Source organism: Bos indicus, chromosome 6 (genome assembly GCF_029378745.1).
Source record: "Bos indicus isolate NIAB-ARS_2022 breed Sahiwal x Tharparkar chromosome 6, NIAB-ARS_B.indTharparkar_mat_pri_1.0, whole genome shotgun sequence".
NCBI classification, from domain to species: Eukaryota; Metazoa; Chordata; class Mammalia; order Artiodactyla; family Bovidae; genus Bos; species Bos indicus.
This window is the reverse complement of record NC_091765.1, coordinates 44199916-44222288: the sequence shown is the minus strand read 5'-3', so window position 1 is coordinate 44222288 and position 22373 is coordinate 44199916. Positions and strand designations below refer to the sequence as shown.

Genomic DNA, 22373 nt, shown 5'->3' with positions numbered 1-22373 from the left:
AATTTGAGTGCTGAATAAGAAATAGTATACCATAACATAACTGTGTTTACTGAATCATTTTTGGCATCCAAAACTAAAGCTACATTATAAATGCAACAACAGGCTTTTCTCCCTTGGAAGAGAGAAGCGAGTGCATTTTGTAATTCAAGTGAATGTTACCCACTGAAAAATGCCTCTAGTCCCCAGGAAGAGAACAGGCTTCTTGAGGACCTTGCATGCTCATCCCTCAGAGTTCGCATACTTTGTTCTGCTCTGGCCTTCTGCAGCCTGGTCAAGTTTTGGAATATGATCAGCTCTATTTTCTCTCTACCCCCCAATCTGGAGCACCTGGTTAGACCTCACTTTATAAGTTTCCATCTCATTATTATCTATATGTTTTGAAAAGGTATGGAAGGTGTTGAAAAGATATACGGGGTTGCCTCAGGGATGTTCCTGATTATGTAAGGAGAGTGGGTTATACAGCATTTAATACAGGGCTGTGAGAGAATACAGTGAAGCTCCAAGGATCACTGTTCACTAATGGGGATGGAAGTGATGCGCCTAGAGGTGAGTCCTGCTCGCGCTCTGCCCTAACACCCCTTTACATTCTGAAAGCCGCTGACTCTCTAGTCACTCATTTTATATGCATCTATATCACTTACTTGAGATGAGTGCAAAACTTTAGGCCACCACTGCCAAGTAGGAAGATTATGGCCATCATATATATACTTTGAAATTTTCTAGTAGCCACATTTACAAAAGGTAAATTTAAATTTAATAACATCTTTTATTTTTCACAATATGTTCAAAATATTATATCAACATGTCATCACTATAACTTGTTAATATCTTCTATTCAGTTTTTCACGTTTAAGATTTTGAAATCTTCTGTATATTTTGTATTGACAGAACATCTCAGTTTTGACTAGACACATTTCAAATGCTCAGGACCATGAGTGGTTAGTGGCTGTTGCATTGGACAGCACCGTTTTCAAAGTATATCCCTACTTGGCAGCATATCCTGACACAGAAAAATTACTTGAAAGAAAAAAATACCTTAAATATCTAAAATAAAATATAACATATCCTTTACATCACTTTATCAATTTCAAAATTAATTGTATGATTGATCACAAATTCCAGAAGAATGTGAATGCTGAGACGATTTATTTGATGGGCCACTGGTGGCAAAATTGACTTTATATTGAATTGTTTTGCTTCTGTGACTTTGTTTTCCATTTTTGCCCCCATAGATGGCATCATTTTAAAACATGATTTGCTACTTGGCGGGTCTTCTCGGATTTGCAAACTCATGGTATCTTGTCAGTTTTCAGGCCCCATATGGATGTCTTGCTTCTTAACAGAGAAACTCTTGAAAGACTTTTAGCTCAGATCACTTTTGTGGCCAGCATCATGGAAACAAAAACTGCTCTCTGCAATTGCTGCTTCTGATCTCTTTAGAAGTAGACCCGGGTCAGGACTGGTGTGAGGCTGGTTTTCCCTTTCTTCACGTACAGACATTTGACATCCTAAAAGTGTAGGTGATGATTCTGTGTGTGCACCCAGAGAAAGTCGGCTGAATGTAAGACTTCAAAAGAAAGTCTGCTCTGCTTTGTTTCTAGAATGGTTTCTAGATGAGGAAGCCAGGAAAGAGCAGATCTCTGTATTTACTCTGATGGTGGTTGATGTTCAATGAGTTTTACATATTGGTGTGTGGATAACAGGTATCATTACTGAGTACTTATTATATGCCAAGAGTTAGGTGCGTATACATCTCATTGAACCCTAACACCAATCATGTAAAGTAGGTATTAATATTTATATTGCCATTTTCACAGCTAAAAATGAGAGATCAGATAATTAAACTCACTTGGGTTCACACAGACAGGTGTGTGTGTATGCTAAGTCGCTTCAGTAACATCTGACTCCCTGGGATCTCTGTCCATGGGAATCTCCAGGCAAGAACACTGGAATGGGTTGCCATACCCTCCTCTAGGGGATCTTCCTGATCCAGGGATCGAGCCCACATTTTTTATGTCTCCTGCATTGGCAGGCGGGTTCTTTACCACTCTTGCCACCAGGGAATCAGACAGATACCCAATGGCAGATCTGCACTGACTGACCCCAAAAGTTATGTTCTCAGAGAAGAGGACCAGGTTTTCACACCAAGCTGATGACCCCCTTTAATAGTGAACTTTAAACCAAAGGCAAAGTACTAAAGTTTATGAGTTGAAAGTTTCTTTCACTTCATTTAATAAATACATTCAGAGAAGTGAGTTAACCAGAGACAATTATGTGATATGGCTTATACGTGGAATCTTAAAAACATGGTACAAGTGAACTTTTTTGCAAAACAGAAATAGAGTCGCCAATGTAGAAAACAAACTTATGGTTACCATGGGGGAAGGGAGGGGGAGGGATACATTGGGAAATTAAGATTGACATATACACACTACCCTAGATGATCTCTTGCACTGGGGGCAGATTCTTTACCATCTGAGCCACCAGGGACTCATATATAAAATAGATAACTAATAAGGACCTACTGTATAGCACAGAGAACTCTATTCAATACTCTGTAATGACCTATATGGGGAAAGAATCTAAAACTAGAGTGGTTACATGTATATGTATAACTAATTCACTTTGCTGTATACTTGAAACTAATATAATATGGTAAACCAACTATAGTCCAATGAAAATTAAAAAAAAAGAAAGAAAGAATTCAGATACTTAATCTTATCTCATCTTTTGATAGAATATAAATTTAGACAATTGAAATGGCTTTGTCCAAGGTCCACATTGGGTCTCTTGATTCCTACTCCACTTCTGATTGTCTGTGTGGTTTATTGGCTTCTTTAAGGTTAGTTGAACATTCAGAATTTTTTTAACAGGAAGGTAGCAAACTTTAAAATTTGGAGTATGGGAAGATTTTCTTCTCTTTCTTCTCTGTGCATTTTAGACTTTTTACTGATATATACTATGAATACTGAAAAGTGCATATATCATAAGGGTTGAGTTCATGAACTTTCACTAACTGACCATATCCATGGAACCAGAATTGACAGCAAGAAATAAACCATAACTAGCTTTCTGGAGGGCTTCCCAGGTAGCTCAGTGGTAAAGAATCAGTGCAAGAGTCACAGGAGACAAGGGTTCCACCCTGGGTCAAGAAGATCTCCTGGAGAAGGAAATGACAACCTGCTCCAGTATTCTTTCCTGGGAAATTCCATGAACAGAGGAGCCTGGCGGGCTCCCATCCATGGGGCCGCAAAGAGTCTGACATGACTGAGTGACTGAGCAACCACAAGTATTTCTGGAGCCCCTTGCCCACACCATGCTCGCAGCTTCTAACCAAACCAAAGTCAGTCTCTAACCTGACTTCTGGCTTAATAAATTAGGTATATCTGTTTCCGTACTTATTCATATAATGGCTAGAGTAATCATCAAACATATACTTTTTGAGTGTGTCTGGCTTATTTATCTTCACATTATATTTGCTGGAATTATGCACATTTTCACGTATAGTAGACTTTTTTTTCATTCTCACTGATGTATTTGGCTATACTTTTGAAGTGTAAGAATCTCAACAACCATAATATTGCCAGTGGAATTAATAAGTTTATTGAACTTTAATTACTATTTAAATTGCTTTTTAAAAGAGTATTAAGCTTACTTTTATTTGATTCAGTCTAAAACAAAATAAAATAACAAACTCAATTATGGAGGCTTAGCGGTCGCAATGTAAGGTATATCCCAGCAAACCACTCTTGTCCTGTGTTTTTACGCAATATTCAACATAGGGTAATATAATAGGGAAAACAAAGAGGGCACAGTCTGAAAATACCCGCAAGAGAGTGCCGAGTTGGAGTTCCCACTAAATAGCTTTGTATGGCTGTGTAAAAGGTTAGGTGTGGCCTATTTTTAGGTACCCTACATGGAAATGGATGTACTAAGATGGATGGTAGAAAGTTATACCTCAGGAGTTGTCAGAGATTTTTGTTTTGAAAAGAGGTAGGAAAAGAATCCTTTCTGATCATCTGCTTCGGGCAAAGTACATCCTGGGCTCTTTAACGCTTTTGAACTGTTGAAAAGGGAAACTTGTAAATTGCCTTTTGAAGATTTGTTTCACAGGCCCAGAAATCAAGCTATCTTATGTTAGTTTTCTTGTTTCTCTTTTTCTGGGTGTAAGAAAATGGGAAGTGTAATCTGTCTTGCGAGAGGATACTGCTGGGGTGTCCAGCACTGTACGTGCTGGTGGTTTATCAAGCACCTTTTTCCTTACCGAGGTTTATCATTTCCCTGATTTTCCTCCACTATTACCAGGGCTCATTCTCCAAATGTTCTGTTAGAGGAATGTAGTATGTCTGAGGCTATTCATTCAGCACTAAGGGACGATCTCTAAGTGGATGGTATTATTTGGCTCTGAAGCACAGATCTTCCTTCTGCTAAATAGGGTCGTATGTACAAAGAGAAGAGCTAAACAGGACAACTGCATAACTCCCAGTGATATATCAACTATTTATCCTGTGATACATCCTGATTTAATATATTTGCTAACAATGCCAGGATAGCATATGTTAGGCATTTGTCCTTCTTTTCTACATCCACATTCTATAGTAACATCTCAGATGATCTTTCTCAAATTAAAAAAAAAAAAAGGTAAGGTCTCCTTTTACCAAATACTACGAGCTTTTTATTTAATGGGCCGAATGCTCTGGTAATAGAAGGCAGGAATGTTACTTTAAGCTCTTGTTTCCATGGACCTTATTCCTATTTACAAAACCCTAAATTTCAGATCCATCCACCCTTCTAAATCTTCTCTCTCTGGGTAACATTATTTCATACCCATTGTAAAACCAAATCACATGTTAGTATGTTAAATTACATCTATATGCAGGCATAAGTGAATAGTCACTATCGTATCAACTGTGTGTTTTTCATCCTTACTATGCAAGCAGGGACCTGATCGTCAGCGTGACTTGTACCGTTTAATAGAGTTAATGATAAACAAGATGAAATCTTGCTATTTCTCTGGGGCAATGACCTGGGCTTTGTAAGATCCTCGGATCTGTAGAAACTGGCCTTCTTATGGGCAATATTCATGAAAGTATTATATATTTCCAGTCCTCATCTATTCTTTTTCTGGAATGGTTAGGAAGTTTAAAGATCCATATTTCTATGAGAATGTGCTTTTACTTTTCCTACACATTCTCCCTGATTTCTAGTTCCTTTGAACAGTGCAACATTTGCATTCACCCTGTGCAAAGAAGCTTTCCCGTCTCCTGTCTCTGTCAGGGCAGAGACATCACTGCATTTGAGAGTTGACAGGGATCTTAGATATAACTGAATCTGACCACCTCTATCGACAGATGAGGAAACTGAGGCTAGAATCATTAAGTGAACTGCCCAAAGTTGAATTGCAGAACCCATATCCTTCCTACCCTCTTTTTCCATCCTTTCTGGGCTAAATCAAGATCCACAGAGTCACTCGACTTATTAAGAAGACTTGAGCCTCATGTCATCATTTGAAATCTCAAGAATTTGGCCTTGGTTTCATCCCTGTGAACCATCTTCTCATGAAAATTCTTAATGGTCACAATAATGATCACCCAAGTGTAGGAAGAGTAATTTGCAGGGAAGATCCATAAAACTGCAAGAACACTAATTTGAAGAGGCTGACAGTACAGCTTTCACTCCTGTGGAGATGGTCAGCCTTCTAGGGGAAAGGGGAGGTCAAGGTCTCATGTGACATTTGGAGAACCCAGAATGAGGTTCCTGCCCAAGAACAGGGCTGCAACGTGACAGCATTTACACAGGTGGCTCCACATTCAGGAACAGATTGTGGTACAGAAATTCACTTGCAAGTTGCTGGTTTGAAATTTGGACTGCATTTTTCGCACCAGTCAATTTCAGTTGTCTCCTATCAAAGCCACATCTCCAACAGCTCTTCCCTTCTTCCTTCTATAACCGCCCCATCTTATTCCCAGCTGGTAAAAATCCCTTCTTGAGAAATTTTCTTAATACTTTAGTCACACCATTCTAAAAGTATTTACTTTTTTTTCCCCTTGGTATGTGCTTCTGAACACCATTAGATGCAAGAAGGGAGAAAAAAATATGATGAACAAATATAGATGCTTTTGTATAAATAACTGAAATCTCCTTAACTGTACCAAGGATAATTGCATTTTTCAATGGAATGTTTGTTTCACCTAACTGGTGACATTTCAAGTTGACAAACAAAGTGTAGATGGCTATGGCATCTGGGGTCAGTGATTTGGGCCCACCTCTCAGGCAAGCTTAATAGCTGAAAGCTTTCTTTTCCCCAGAATTCAGAGCTCAGAGTGTTTTTCAGGGGGCCAGATAGTAACTTCTCCCAGCCTTGCATCCTGAGTGGAGTGGCTATTAGACTTGATAGGCAGAAATGGCTTTCTTTTAGATATATGATGAATATTGAAGTTTATAGTGGATATCAGAGGCTGTTTCTATTTGTTACATTCCCTGTATGTTAAGAATGCATAGTTATAAGTCTGAATCTCTATATTTCTTTAAAAAAATGAATAGTTTTATTCTTCTGAATATAAAAGCTGTACATGTTTATCTCAGAAAATTTAAAAATTATAGAAAGACACATATATTCACACATAGAAAAATATAAAAGAACTTATGTCATTGGCCACTATTAACACCTTGTTATATTTTCTCCTTATCCTCTTTGTGCTTCTGTTTTTCTGAGTGTTATTTATATGTAAATTTTTGTGACTATAGTTTCTTCAAATATAATTTTAAACCTTAATATATTTTGAACATTTTCTTATTATGCTATTAAATATATTTTACTACAGTTTTTAATGATAGCGTTGAGTATATATACATACTGAGTATGTCTGTATGAATATATATATATATATATATATATATATACACACAGTGTTCCATAATTTATTTTGTCAGGGCATTATTGTTGGAGACTTACACTGCTTTCAAGTTTTCAATAATGTAAATTATGTAGCATTGACTATCTCCACACTAAAATTCTTTCCATGTATCCCCCTGTTATTTCCTTAAGATGAAGTTCTAGAAGTAGAATTTTTGGGTCTATGGGGTTGCCCATTTTTAACATTTTTGACACATATTGCCTGCTTGTCCCCTAGAAAAATCTCTGCTCATTTATAATACGACCAGTGGTATTTGACATCTATTTTTTATTGAGCTGCTAAATGCAGAGGTCAGTCTTAGAAGTGGTCTTCTTGGTTAAGAATATTTCCTCAAAAATCCTGTGTCTAGTTGGGATAGCAATAGAAAGTAGGATTTTATACAAGGCATCACAAAATTTAGCTTAGACCTTAAGCTAATTACTTCCTAAGATGAGAATTTATTTCCTTTCTACATCCTCACATTTTTAGGATATATATTTACTCTGCTAGAGTAAATTCAAATGCCAAAGCACTGGGAAAATATACAACAGAAATAAAAGCAAAATAACCAAAACCCTTCCAAGTCTGATCTGGTGGGATTAAAAAAAAAAAAAAAGGAAAAAAAAACTTCACTTATTTAATTCTTCCATCTCAAGAATAGTTGAAAATACAATTTACTTCACTACAATCAAAAGAAGTTAAGCTCATTAGGACCCCAGCTCTAGAAATAAGTACCAAAGGGAACTGCTTGACTAACAATTTTTTTTTCAACTTAATAATTGTGTACCCTAATTTTCTCTGGCCCTCAGGAACTTCAGTTAGGGGATAAAATGTTTTTCTTACTAAGTGAGTTATGTTATTGAGGATCAGTAGGACTTTAACATTTTAAATAATAACATTTAATAAAATAGCATGTGCTTTATATTAAGTTAAAAAAAAATACCAAATAACCCTGTTGAACAGTTCTTGTTTAAACAATCAATAACTCACTGTATTTTACATAAATTAACCTGAAATAATTAAGGTAAATGAAAATGTCTGTAAATGCTCAAATACATCAGACGAAATCAGATTTTAACCATCCTTTTATTATCTCTTATCTGTGGGCCTAATTAGCATACTTTTTGCCTTACGTTTAATTTAGTCCAACTGACTGCAATTTGGACTAATTCGTAGGTAATTTTTTGTTTTAGTGTGAGAAGTTCCAAGAGCAGGTTTTGAGATCCATGTTAAAATACGGGCTCAATTGCCTAGAGCTGGTCGGCAGACAATTTCACTGGAGATGAGAGAGAGGTTGCTGAAGTTGTTTATCACCTCTAAGTTTACTGAAAAATAAAATAAATAAATGAATGCTAGGAGGCAATAAAGTTGTCCACTGATTTTCCTCTATTTGTTGCCCGAATATGCTTAGTTCACACTGACATCACCATGGTGGTTTTGTGTAAAATATTCATTTTAGAGTCCTGTAGACTAGGCCCCTTTATTATACCCTGCCCTCCTACCAGCTTCTGTGCCCTGCACAGCCACAGCTTCGAACACGTCCCAGGGGCTCAGAGCACGTGCTCAGACACTGATGTGGAGTTTCAGGATCAATGAGCCCCTCCAGGAATTAAAAGCCAGCAATTGAATGCCTGTTAGTAATGATTAACTTTAAAAATATTAGCCATTCTGGGCAGATCCCTTTCCTTTCTAGGCAGGTAACATTCCCAGGAATGTTGGTTTCCCATTAAATAGACAGTCTCTAGGTTATAAATTTGCCTCAGGGGACTTAGCTGTGCTTTTGATTTGAGAATGAATGTTAACCTTATGTATGAAACTTCAGTCTTCCAAGGAGGATTTTTAGACATCTATATGCTGTTTTTGACTGTTATCTAAAATCCTGGCTCTGTCTTATTTTTCTCAGTTATAAAATGGGTACACAGATCATCTTTATTGGATAGTTTTGAGGACTAATTGATTGAAATGTGCTGTCTAAACTGCTGATCTCAATGTCTAGCCCTTATAAGCTCTGCTGTAGGTTTTCTTCTCCCTTTTTCTGTCTTGAAAATTTTCAGCCTTAAGTTTATTCTTATGTAGTTTATTGTAAACTTAGAAAAACAAATGAAAAAAGATATTTATGCTAGTAGCTCTCTTTACTTCTGAGTTCTCACCTATACATGTAATAATTAGATCAAAACCAGTTGTCTTTGCTGTTGTCTACTTGGGTAATTCAGTTTGACTGAGTTTATTTTTTAGATATGGCAGTTGTCTGAAATATGGAGGGGAGCAAAAGCCTGGAATTTGGGGCAGGAGTGGGGATTGAAACCTAAATGTTATGTTCTTAGTTACATTTTTTCCAAAGAATTGAATTAGTCTCTTGAAGGTGTATTTTCTCTTCTGTTATCAACTTTAAGGATAGATCCTCTTGCCTCCACCTATGTTTGAGTCTTGAGAAACGTTAACAGAACTTCTGAGCAGAGAAAATCCATTGGGGTGGAATCCAGGCTCTATGTAGATATGGAACATCATGTGTACTCAACAGATGTTAATAAATACCTCCTTCTATTGTTGAGACAAAATGGGGTTGATTTGGGTGTGCATTTAATGTTTAGTGAAAGAACCTTGTACCTAGAAACTGTATATTTTAAGGAGGACAGGAATCTGGATATTGAGGAAAATAGCATTGCTTCTTTCATATCATTCTCCATTTTTAATGTCTGTCATCCCCCAAATTGTAAGTTCCCCTGTGTCCATGACATATGCTGTCTTGGAAGCCCTTACAATACATTGCTGTGGACACAGTAAGGTTTCAATAGATCTTTGTTGATTGAAACCAAACATTTGGAAATTGTGGAGGCAGAATTGATGAAGGGGTAAAAAGAGGGCCGCAGGGAGAAAGGAAGGGAAACAGTCAAGGTAGAGAGGGAATCAAATATAGAAACTTCCTGGGAAAGACCAAAGTTGATGAGTGACTGACAATTTTTGTTTTCCTAAGAAAAGAAAAACTGGACATAAGAGAAATTTTAATCTGAAGAGCTAATTAACCAAATTATAAGAACTCTAAAATATCCCTCTCATTAGTTATCTTTTTGAGACAAAAAACAAAAGATAGTGGAAGTTATTATAATTTGCCCCAAGGATCTAGATAAATTTGTATGTGTATACAGTAATAGAAATTTGCGAGAAAAATTGTGGTAGGCTGTAGTTTATAAATCATTTCAATGTTTTGACTTCTGACTAACCCCTCTTCATGATAGTAAGAAAAAAAAGTATATGTATAATTTCCCATTATTTGTAAGAGGGAGAATGTGCCAGTGAACTGTGTACACACACACACACATATCCACCTTTGGTTTCAGTAGGTGCTGATTTAATTAAGAAAAAGTGGAACTAGGTGGCAAAAAAGACAAACAAGAAAGCCCTGACAACATAATGTAAACAGGTTGAAATATCAAAAGCAATAATACAGAGTATTCCAGTGTAAAGAACTTCTCTAAAAGATTTAAATAAGATTAATATAAATATATATACACACACACACATATATAATGGATGCCTCGCATTCAGTGAACACGAATAAAAATATCAGAGAATATCACGACACAGGGATCACCTGATGATAATGAATAAACATCAGCTCTTCTTGGTCAAATGACCAATATTATTTCACAGTTGACTGTTTTGAGGGCAGAGCCAATGACCTTTGCCCTGCATTTTAATAATTTACTATAGTTTTACATTAAATCAGAATATAATTGTGAAGAAAATTAGTGTTTCTTTCTGGGGAATGCAGAGTAATGCCACTAATTGCATGTATAAAAGCCTTCCTGAGATTGTATTTTCCTGTTCTTTCTTGATTTAGAAAATTAAAACTACGGTAATTTTCCACTCTTTGTAAGAGGCAAAATGTGCCAGTGAAATGTATTCAGCTAACTTAAAATGTCAATGCTTTTGGCCATCTTTTTATGTCCGGTAATGACAAACTGTCAATTTCATCACATTATTCAGGAATATACTAGCAACTTGTTGCAGATATCAGAGTAAGTGAATTTTTTTAAAGAGTTGTGATCTGAAAGAATAAACAGTCTGATTTTTTTTTTCTTTTTGGGTTGTTTTTTCTTTCACCTTAATATTTGAGTGACTTTTTAGTTAGAGCAAATCACCATTTTTTTCTTGATAAAGGGAAGGACAATAGAGAATTCATTAAGTTAAACTTAGTAGAATAAAAAAATTAAACAAATAGTGCTTGAGAATTATTTTTAGATACCTGGGGAACTTTTTTTCAGATAAAATATTATCAAGTAAAAGAATCGAGCTGATTTTAAAAGTATATGGATTTTATTCACAAATACACAACCACGTGTACATCACTCTGGAACTTGGAAGGGTTAAATCGGACCACTGTGGGGTTATGGAAGTGTTTCCCAGAGTTGTCTAGTACCTTGAATTTGTTATGGATTCGATGTGTAGTGTTATTCTAAAACAGTTGCACCTGCGTTAGCTCTCATTGTCTCAGGCTCGAAGCTGAAAAATTCAAAAAATGAAAAAGCTCAAGAAATGAATATTTCTGTTAATAACATGTTGGTATTTTCCCCCGACTCCATGAACATTCTTGATCTCACAGGCAAAATGCACAACCCAGGGCACTAGGGTTGGAATCCAGTGTTTATTCAAAAAGGCACCCTAAGGCAGTTAGAGAGGGAATGCTACATGTATGGGGGGAAAAGGCAGCTGGAAACTAAGCTGATCTGGGCACAAACTGCAGTGACTGTCTTTACTAACTTGTTTTCTGAGAACTATGAGAGAAATGGAAATGATTTGAAGGACCCTGAAAGGATGGTATTTTGTTGCTTGTTCTCCTTATATGGAGCAAAGCAAACTGCAGTAACACTTCTCGGGAGCTGGTATTCCCTGCTGCCACGGGGACAGCCGTTTTCTGCGTGGAGGAGTTTGTTTATACCTTAAGAAATATAGTCTGTTTTGTTGATTAAATAAGCAAAAAAAAAAAGTCATGCCTCATCCTCTGCTTTCAAACACTCCCCCAATTAGAAAATATCTCATAAAAATGCATCATGTGATACTATCTTGCTTTAGTCCCAAACCGAGTTCACTTGGATGTCTTCAAATTTGAGTCCTGAGGGAGTACACATTTGAGCTAAGAATGTAGTTACTCTGTCATGAAATAGGGAGCTTTGCCATTTGCTTGTTTTGGAAGGAAAATAAATTAAAAAAAGATTGCAGGGGATTTTAGTTATTATATCGCCAGGGCTCTGTTTAGAGTTGGTGGCATTCAAAGCTGGCTTTAGTCACAGCATGATGCTCCAAAAGTCCAAGTGTTCCCTTTCTTTCTTTCTTTCTTCTTTCCGTTTTCTTTTTTTTTTTAAGCGTTACTTCACTGAGGCAGAGGGCTGCCTTTGAGTGACGTCACAAGTTTGAGCAGCTAGCAGCACAGGAGAAGGGAGGCTGGGTGAGTGACAGCCCAGCCTACTTTTTAATAGCTTTGTCATGTGACTGGGGACTGTAGTAAGACAGGTGCCTTCAGTTCACTCTCAGTAAGGGGCTGGTTGCCTGCATGAGTGTGTGCTCTGTGTCACTGTGGATTGGAGTTGAAACAGCTTGATTGGCGTCATTCAGGAGCTGGATGGCGTGGGACATGTGCAACCAGGACTCTGTATGGAGTGACATCGAGGTGAGCTGGGGCTGGGCTCGGCACTGCAGCCAGGACCAAAGCTTCCCTCGCGATGCAAATATTCCTGTGAGGGGGGGAAGGGCTTGGGTTTGGGTGAGGAAAGGAGGCAGAAAAGTAGCCGGGGGCAGGTGCTTTTGGAAGAGAATCTCAATCTTATCTTAACTCCTATAAGTTTGCTATTTTAAGGCGACTCTGAGATACCTTGAACAAATCAAAGCTTAGCTGCTGTCATCAGGATCTGTTGCAGTTAGAAACTCTTTCCATGTGCCTTTGGCTCTGTTTCTACTCATATGCAATATTTATGCTCTAAGATATTGATATGAATCAGAAGCTGAAGTCTTTCCAGTGGTGTTTAGTGGCCTGGTTGGAAAAATGCCATTTCTATTTATAATAAGATGAAGATAAAAATATTAAAATGGATGGACTCAAATCTAGTCAGTTTTGACTCTAGTCTGGATTTTTTTTTCTTCTCTCTCTGTTCATCAGACGGAGAACTCAGAAAATCCTAAATAATCCTGCTGGGCTATTTTAGATTGCTTTTCCCACAGAACACAAAACAACAAAAGCTGATTCCTTTAAAACTCCTCTGTGTGATTGAAAGCTTTGGCCAGCAAAAAAAAAAAAAAAAAAAGACCTGCTTTACAGTGCAAGGTTTTCCATTAGCATCTGGGCAGGGAAGCCAATGGTTAAAACTGTCTGTACCACGGAGAGCTGCCTGAAGCCGGAGAGAGAATAGAGTTTATGCAGGACTGTGTGTGGAGCTGCTCGCTGCTTGTGTAAAAATAGACGGCAATACATCAATTCCACAGTCTCTGCTGGCTACAATTCATACATGGGGAGAAAAAAAGCAAGCCGGTTTCCTCGTAATCTCTGGAGTCTCGAGTGACTAGCAGGGGGGGACGGAGGACGGCGGCATGTTTGCATTCAACACAATGGAATGTTCTCGGAAAGTTTGGCCAACTTGGGAAACAAGTGAAACTTTCTGTGGACTCTGGTGAGATGGACCCAAATTGAATTGCAGGGAGGATCTGAGTGGCTAACAATGAATCTGGCAAAGGGCTGGGAGAGCTTCCTCTGGGAAGCTGGGGGCACATAGGGTAAGGGGAGGATCAAGGGCTACACGTGATTTGATTAAATAAGATGTCCATGTGGTACGGCGATACACATCTAAAGTGAAAATAATTTGGCCAAGGCCGTCTGCGAACGCATTTTTCTTCTCTAGCGAGGCATGCCCTGGATTCTTAACTCTTCGCTGGGTTTGCAAATGCTGGCTTCCTCTGCCTTCTCCTGCCTTGGCAGATGTTTTTTTTGCGGATTGTAATTGTTCTTATCTTGTTGTGATTTCTTGGTAAGGTGGGAGAAATATGGATAATTCATATATCCTGTAGCTATTATGTGTCAGGGTTCTAAGTGGCTTCAAAGTCCTGATTGTCTTCGAGTAGCTGGAGTATCCTGTGGGTGGTTGTCTGGCTGGCACTGTGGGTCTCAGCTGCTGTAGTTTCATTTTTCCATCATGTATTATTCCTGATGCCGTTAGGAGTTGATTGAGGAACTAGATCATATGGAAATAGGGAAGATTTATTTTCATCATTGGCATTCCTGCAGTCATATTCAAAGAAGCATCAGAACCATTTAGAACAGGGGCTCTTTAATTTTGTGCTTAGGGAGGTGAGGTCTCGGGCTAATTGTCCAGCCGTGGATTGAGTTGTCGGTCCGTCGGCTGAGACTGGCCAGTCACTTCTCTGTTGCACCGGAGGCAGCAGGCGGCTAGCAGCCCAGCCTTGGTGGCAGCAGCCCTGGGAATCACCTCCGCCAGGCTCAAATATTACGAGCAGCAGGTAGTGGAAGCCGCTTTCATTTTTTGAATCATTAATGTTTGCTGTCATCTTAAAACGTATTATGCCCTTTTGCACATAATGACAAGACAGCACGTTGGTTAATAAAGGCCTATATCACTGTAGCTACTCGGAGTCCCCAGTGTTTCGCAGTTTAATGAAGGTGATGTCCAATAAGGTTACTAAGATTGATAGAGACAGTTCTGATGACATACACTCCACTAAGACTGTCACTCTTTACTGACCGCTGCGCTCCCCACTCTCCCCTAATTTTTTTTAAGAAGTAAGATTCTTTTTTCGTTAGTATAATTAATGTGGCCAAGTCCACTCTTTCTGCTCTCCTTCTCTTTAAAATTTACCATCAATGGCACAAAAACCTCCAAAAGGTTAATGGAGAATTATACTTAATTATAATGATTCATTATCATCAGTGCAGTTAAGCTAATTTATTGTCTGCTCCTTAACTAAGAGAAAAGTCTGTTGGGGTGAAATAACGTACAATAATTAGCCTTTTGTGTTTAGTGACTGCTTTCTCCTTTTAAATCTTATTATAAAATTAAGGCTGCGGTTGTGAAATAGCTGTCATAGTTGCAGAGAGGCAGTAGAATGTGTCTCTGTAAATTGCCATAAAGCACACCTGTTACAGATGTATAGGGAAGCAGTAAATACCAGCGTGTCAAATGAGGACAGTTACAGGGCTCGGACTGTTAAGCTGGCATCATCCAAAGACCAAATATAAATTAATAACAGGAACACTTGCTACCACTAATGTGTTTTAGATTATCAGGATAATGCCACATTCAGAAGTCTTGATTTTATTAACACGTCAACATTGGAAAGAGCATCTACGCACATTTTTCAGCCATAACAGAAAAGCAAAAATGAGAGAAACTGACAGAGGAAAGGAAAGAAATATGTGAATGACATCAGAGTAAAATACAAAAAAAAAAAAAAAAGATCTGTCTTTTCAATGATTTTAAAAGTTACTGAAAAATACATATTTCTGAAAGGTTGAAGGGTTTTGAAGAGGCCATGCCTGTAGAGGGCTGTTAAAGAGAGAGACAGCAAGAAGCTGTCCACCCAATCAGTGTCAGCATTCCAAGACATGGGTTCTAGAGTGTGCTATCCAAAAAAGGAATTTAAACCAAATGCACAGATCGTTTGTTATCTAACTTATTTTTTTATTTTCTTGTTGTTTTTGCTTTTTATTTTAAAGACTCTCCTCCAATCCTAGCAGTTTTTGTACCACTGAAAAAGTTTTCCCCTTGTCTCTGGATTGGTCATGTTGTAGAAGAGTTAACCGTGTGTATGTGTATTGTATTTGGAGGACAAGCAGTGAGCAAGTGTAGAGACTGGGACGTGTTACACCCATAACAAAACATGAACATTGCACCAGAACAAAACCTTCTCTTCAGCCTAGCTTACTTATAAACCTAGTTTAGTATACTGACCTGTAACTTTGGGATAACTCCAATAATAAAAAAGGAAAGACCAATAAAATGATAAGGAAAGAGTTGCAATGGAGGTGATTGCTCTTCCTTGGCATTACTTTTGTGCCTGCCTTTCAGGATCTCTCTGGGGCCTGGTGGTCTTAGGGAGGAACTGCAGGAATGTTCAGGCTCCTCCCAGCCTCCCCTTACCAACTGCTGACTCCATTACCCAGTACCTACTTCTCAGCGTGGTGCTTACGATCACACTGCTGCATATGACCCGTGTAATGTAGCCTGCCAGGGATGACAGGGGCGCGTGAGAAAAAAATCTGCATAGAACTTATTTTATTCAAAATCTAAATGTCAAGCAGCATCTTCAGCTTCATGCCCAACTGCTGACTGGATAGGACCAACTCCCCAGCATCTCTCCTGACCTTGGAAGGGCGGGCCGTGAGGTTGACACCTGGGAGGGTGTGCCTGCCGACTGAGACCCCTCGGCTTGCAGGTGGGTTAGTTGTTATAGCTCTGATATCACCAGACCCCTGCAGTAAGCAGTTTCTGCAGGGTTCTTCACAGATTGCAGTGCTGTTAGTGGTCAGATAGCCAGTTCGAAGTAGAAATCCGCCTCTTTGGGAAGAGGGTCCACTTTCTCAAAAAGCCACCACAGGGGACAGTTAACAGACCACTTACTGTATGCAAGGAGGTGACAAGCAGCCCAGCCACAGTAGAGGGTATTTTAAGCCTCTCACTATATTGAAATCATTTTTTAAAACTCCAAAGAAAAAAATCATTCTTTTGAATTCACTTAGAGCAAAATATAAATGTTGAAGAAAAATAAGATTGTTGTGTGGTAGAGTGGTTTTTCTGTTCATACATCAGGTGATCCCAATTGTATACATCCATCCACAGACCCACATGTGAGCACACAAGACTTGCTAGTTACACGTAGTGAAAGATACAATGATAATAAGAAATGTGATTTCTGTCCTTCATCTCAAGGGACTTATTTTTGATCTGTTTAAGAGGAAGTTCAGAAGCTCATGAAAAGTCAAGTAAGAGTAAAAGATTTAAATACCAATTCAAGAGAACCATGGACATGTTAAAGGACTCTGCATCATTAGGTGCTAAATGAATTATATGGATTATAATAGTTAAAGGGAGCATAAGTGGAGAGTTTTCCTGGTATAGTTCTTATTTTTTTCTCATTTAGTAATCATTTATTTTGTTTCTCTTGTGTGTGATGGCAATTCCAAGGTGAAATCAAATTTATAACTTTCCCTCAAAGAGCTTCCCTGATGGCTTACATGGTAAAGAATCCTCCTGTAATGCAGGAGACCTGGGTTCAATCCCTGGGTCAGGAAGATCCCCTGGAGAAGAGAATGGCAACCCACTCTACTATTCTTGCTTGGAGAATCCCATGGATAGAGAAGCCTGTTGGGTTAAAGTCCATCGGGTTTCAAAGAGTCAGACAGGACTGAGCAACTTTCACTCAAAGTGCTTATACTCTGGGACTACCCTGGTGGTCCAGTGGATAAGACTCCATGCTCCCCATACAGGAGGGCCCAGGTTCAATTTCTCGTCAAGGAACTAGATCCCACATGCCACAACTAAGAGTTTTCATAACACAAGGAAAATATCCCGCATGCTGCAACAAAGACCTGAAGAGCCAAATAAATAAATCCTTTTTTTTTTAAGAGCTTATTCTCTTTTTAAAAAGAGTGGAGTGAAATTTTGCGTATAGTTAACCAAAAAGCAATTTGAAACTTAGTACATGCTATCAAAGAGGTACAAACAAATCTAAATTTATTTCTAACTGGACAAATCAGACGACTTCATGGAAGCATGGCATTTACCATGGATTTGGAGGTAGAGTTTGGGATGGAATGGTTCTGGCAAAGTATCCTTTGGGAGCAAAGGGAGTTAAAGAGTCTAGGATGTTTTTGGCTGGGGACTAAAACCCTGGAAACCAGCTTTGGTGGTGTTGTTGAATTAACCAGGCTTAATTCCTATCACATGCTATTACAGTTTAATAAATTCCTGCAGTTAATGAAAGTGTTTTTTTTTTTTTTTTTCTCCCTGCCTCCTGCAGTGTGCTGCTCTGGTTGGTGAAGACCAGCCTCTTTGCCCAGATCTTCCTGAACTTGACCTTTCTGAACTAGACGTGAACGACTTGGATACAGACAGCTTTCTGGGTGGACTCAAGTGGTGCAGTGACCAATCAGAAATAATATCTAATCAGTACAACAACGAGCCTTCAAACATATTTGAGGTAAGGACAGCCCTTCGGGAAAACTAATTTCTCATTGAACTTGGTTTAGGCCATGCTAACATGATTATTGGCCCGAAAGCATAATGGGTTCTTGCTTTGCTGTCACCAAAAGACTTTTTAATCATCGTTAGGTACTTCCTATTTTGTGGAAAAACAATATTTGGAAAACTAATGGCTTTTTTTTTTTTTTTGAGAATTAAGGCCCTGAGGACCCATAACAGAGTGTATCAAACTCTGTTGAAATATTAAGAGATTGTGAAAGAATGAATGACAAAGAAGAGTAAATGACTAAACCTGTTTTTTTCCTGTCTATTTCCCACAGAAAACAGTACCTAATTTGAAATGTAAAAGAATGCATTTCCATTTAACCAAAGGGTTAGGTCTACCTTTACTTATTTTACAAAGTAGGTTTATAAAATAGTAGACAGGGTTTTTGTTTTTTTTTTTTTACTATTATATTTTGATCATAACTCTGATTTCTTTATATTATGGAAACTTCTACACCCAACTACTCTGGTATTTACTTATAATTTAGTCAAAATTAATTTACCTTTCAGTAGTGAAAATTACCTCCCAGACTCTAGACTCTTTATTATAAGCCTACCCTATAATAAAGAATGTTAATCTGCACCTATTAAAGTGTTACTTTGAGAAAAGAAGTTCTTTCTCACAAGATCAGTGCTCATTTACTTGAAAATGAATTATCACTTATGGAGAGAAATGAAGTGGTCACTCTAGCAAGTAAAATGAGTTAGGATTGTCGAATCAACTAGTTTTCAGTGTCGCCACCTCTGGCGCCACCATTCTCATGCAATATTTTCTACCTACCATGAGCCAGGATTCATACTAAGTGCTATAAAATTATTTTTTATCTACCAGCAGAGACACTTCTTACACTTCAATATTGTTTGGTTGAAATCTCGAGTCATTAAGAAAACCAATTTTACAATATTTATTGAGTTTTTCCAGCACCCAGCACATAAAAGGCACTGAATAAATGTTTATTGAGTCATTAAGAAAACCCATTTTACAATATTTACTGAGTTTTTCCAGCACACAGAAGGTGTTGAATAAGTGTTTCATGAGTAGTGAGTGACGGATGAATATGGTAGATTCAGCACAGTAATAGTAATAACAAAGTGGCCAACATCTTGGAACACTTTTGCTTTACATATGTCATCACGCTCGTCCCTCAAAACAACCTGTTATTGTTTAGGTACGATTCTTGTGATTCTCATTTTACATATGCTGACAGTGAGTTTAACAGAGGCTAAGTGATTTTCCCCAAATCACACCATTGACACAGACGTGGGATTTGAACCCCAGGTGTATCTGACTTCAAAGTCTATTATCATTGATTAAAAATAGAATACCTGAATTTGGGTGACAGCCATCCTTTACAAAGACATATCAAGCTGCTTCTTTGCTCAATATATTTAAAAATAGAACAGAATCTTTGCTTTCAGTGTTGGTTGACATGGAAGCAGGTATATGGCTGGTGTGCTGAGGTGGCTGTAGATTCTGTCAGCGGCTAAGATTTTATAATACGTCTGGAGCATTAAGTGGGTCTTAGAAGAGTGCTTAAGGTAATGGAGTTAAGGCTGGGGAGGAGGAATCAGGTGGAGGAAACACTGAGGGTTTGTGGTTAGTTATACTTTCCCAGGCTTCTCAGCCGGGTCTCGGAAAGTTCATGTGAGGACTTGGCTGGTTCGAACTGGTAAATTGAACATTCCTCATTCAGTACACTTGTCAGGTTACAGGCCCATTTTAAGTCATGCTGCATTAAATAAACAGTACTTTTAAAAATGTTCATCTCCATAGACCTCTTATCTAAAAATCGGCTATTTCATATTGGGTGAATGCCATGCATTTTGCAGAGGATGGTTAGGGAATAACTAAAACGGTGTGTGTGTGTGTGTGTGTGTGTATATGTGTGTGTGTGTGTTGGAGGGGGTGGTGGCATGTAGTTGGTGCCTCCCTGGTGGGCTGGTTGCAAATACAACCTTTTCTGTGACCTGTGTCCCTGAATTTCATTTTGTGACACCTGGATGAGGTACTTCCCATTAACATTTTCAGAGGACTTGGTTTGGCAACTAGTTAGATATCTATGGATGCTGTATCTACATGCTGCTGTTGCTAAGTCACTTTAGTCGTGTCCGACTCTGTGTGACCCCATAGACGGCAGCCCACTAGGCTCCCCCGTCCCTGGGATTCTCCAGGCAAGAATACTGGAGTGGGTTGCCATTTCCTTCTCCAAGGCATGAAAGTGAAAAGTGAAAGTGAAGTCGCTCAGTCATGTCCGACTCTTTGCGACCCCATGGACTGCAGCCTACCAGGCTACTCTGTCCATGGGATTTTCCAGACAAGAGTACTGGAGTGGGGTGCCATTGCCTTCTCCAAGACACCCCTTTTGTTTTCCTATGTAACTTTCTACCACTGACAGAATTGTTTTCAACACTCAACACAAGGTTTATTCATTTAACCTGTTATTAGGTCATTTTAAACCAGTGGTTCTCAACCAAAGGCAATTTTGTCTACCTGGGGACATTTAGTATTATCTGGAGGGATATTTAATTGTCAGGACTGGGGGCAGGGGGATGCTGCTGGCAATTAGCAGATAGAAACCAGAGATGTTGTTTAACATTCTACAAGGCACAGGATGACTCCCTACAACAAAGAATCATTTGACCGCAAATGACCACAGTGCTGAGGTGGAGAAACCCTGTATTTAAAAAAAAAAATAGTTACTCGCAATTTTTAGAAAACTCTAAAGATGAATTGGTCAGATTTCTGAGAGAGAAAATAAAGTTAAGATACAGGATACAAAGACTTAGAAGCCATATAAAATTATTGAGATGCAGGGCCTCAGGAGTGATATGTCAGAAATTCTCTTAGTGGCAGACAGCAAAAACGTGACTGTATATATAAGTCCCCATAACATTTTCTCTGATGTCACAAAACCCATTCTTCTTTGTGGATTAGAGGGTAATAAGGCCATGTGTGGCAGCACCGCTACACCCAGCAGCATTCTCAGCATTTGTATAGAGAAAAAATGCCTCTACTCTTTACCTTCTAGTGTTAAACTCGGACGTCTTTTGTATAACGGAAAAAGAAAAGTGTGTTTTGAGCATAGGTGGAATTCTAAACCTGTGTTGTCCCCTGTGAAGAAGCTCTGTAGGCAACAGAATAAATAACCCTTGAACGGCTACAGCTTTGCACGTTGCTTCTCCCAAAGCTGCGTCACCCCAGGTATTCCCAGCGCCTGTGACTTTAAGCCTGTCACAGCGGACTTTCACCGGTGCTCGCTCACTCTCCTCCTGTTCTCAAAATCCTGCCTCATCACATTTGTGAAGGCCTTGTGCTTGAGCAAGCCCAACAGTCATGGTCTCTGCCACCTCTGATCTGCCAATAACAAGCATTATCTACCTCGGATTCCCAGAATAAAATAAGGCACTGAGTCGTTCAACACTTTTCCCTGACTCAAATAGCACATTGATGACACTGCTGGAAACTGGCCACAGGGCTTCTGAATTCTCATCAAAGCAGGAAGAAAGAGGGTATTTAAGAGTTACATTTAGTACTGCAGAATATTTAAATGTTGGGAATAAATAGAAATTTCTTCCTTTGACCTTTTCCATACATTTGAGTCTAAGGTTAATATTTATGTAACGTAAGAAGAAGAAAATAAAGGAATGAAATTGAATGTCCTGATTTGGGAAACAGTGAGTTTCTGAACGGGAGCAGGGTGAGCATACACGCAATTGTACATGCTGGTTGAGTAACTGGGCACACAAACAGCGATCTCTGCTTGCACAACCTGTGTTTGGATGTGTAAATGCAGGTGACCAGGTATGATTCAAAAGCCATTCAGCGAAACAGGGCAGAAGGCCTATAGGTGCAGCGCCCAGTGAATCTGATCCATGTGTCAGGAAAACAGGATGCCGTCCCTGGATCGACTGGTAGCAAGATTAATGTTTCAGAATATTGCAACACAACTTCCTTCTCTCTGTTGCTTTGTGCATTGTTCGAAGAAGGAGAATAAAGGAGTACTTTTACAGCATGGCAGTGTGTAAAGATGGGTCACGTAGCGTAGGTTAAATAACACATTGGCTCTTCTGGGACTTTGTGGGCCACCTTGTCTCTGCTTTAATTTTTTTTTAAATCAAAGTATAGTTGATTTATGATGTTATGTTTATTTATTCATAATTTTTGGCCACACCCTGGTAGGTAGGGTAGGATCCCAGTTCCCTGACTAGGGATCAAACCCATACCCCC

General features: G+C 38.7%; 1 protein-coding gene across 8 annotated transcripts in view; it reads left to right on the top strand.

Annotated features, from left to right (window-relative positions):
* Positions 1-22373, top strand: part of PPARGC1A (PPARG coactivator 1 alpha) — a 714869-nt gene that overhangs the window by 596080 nt on the left and 96416 nt on the right. For 7 of the 8 annotated variants that reach the window (XM_070791236.1, XM_070791235.1, XM_070791231.1 and 4 more), the window contains one exon: positions 17919-18098. In XM_070791236.1, coding sequence (XP_070647337.1) covers positions 17919-18098 — 180 coding nt within the window. Of the gene's footprint in view, positions 1-11849; positions 12565-17918; positions 18099-22373 lie in introns of those variants that run through there. The other variant, XM_019962520.2, reaches the window with a different exon arrangement.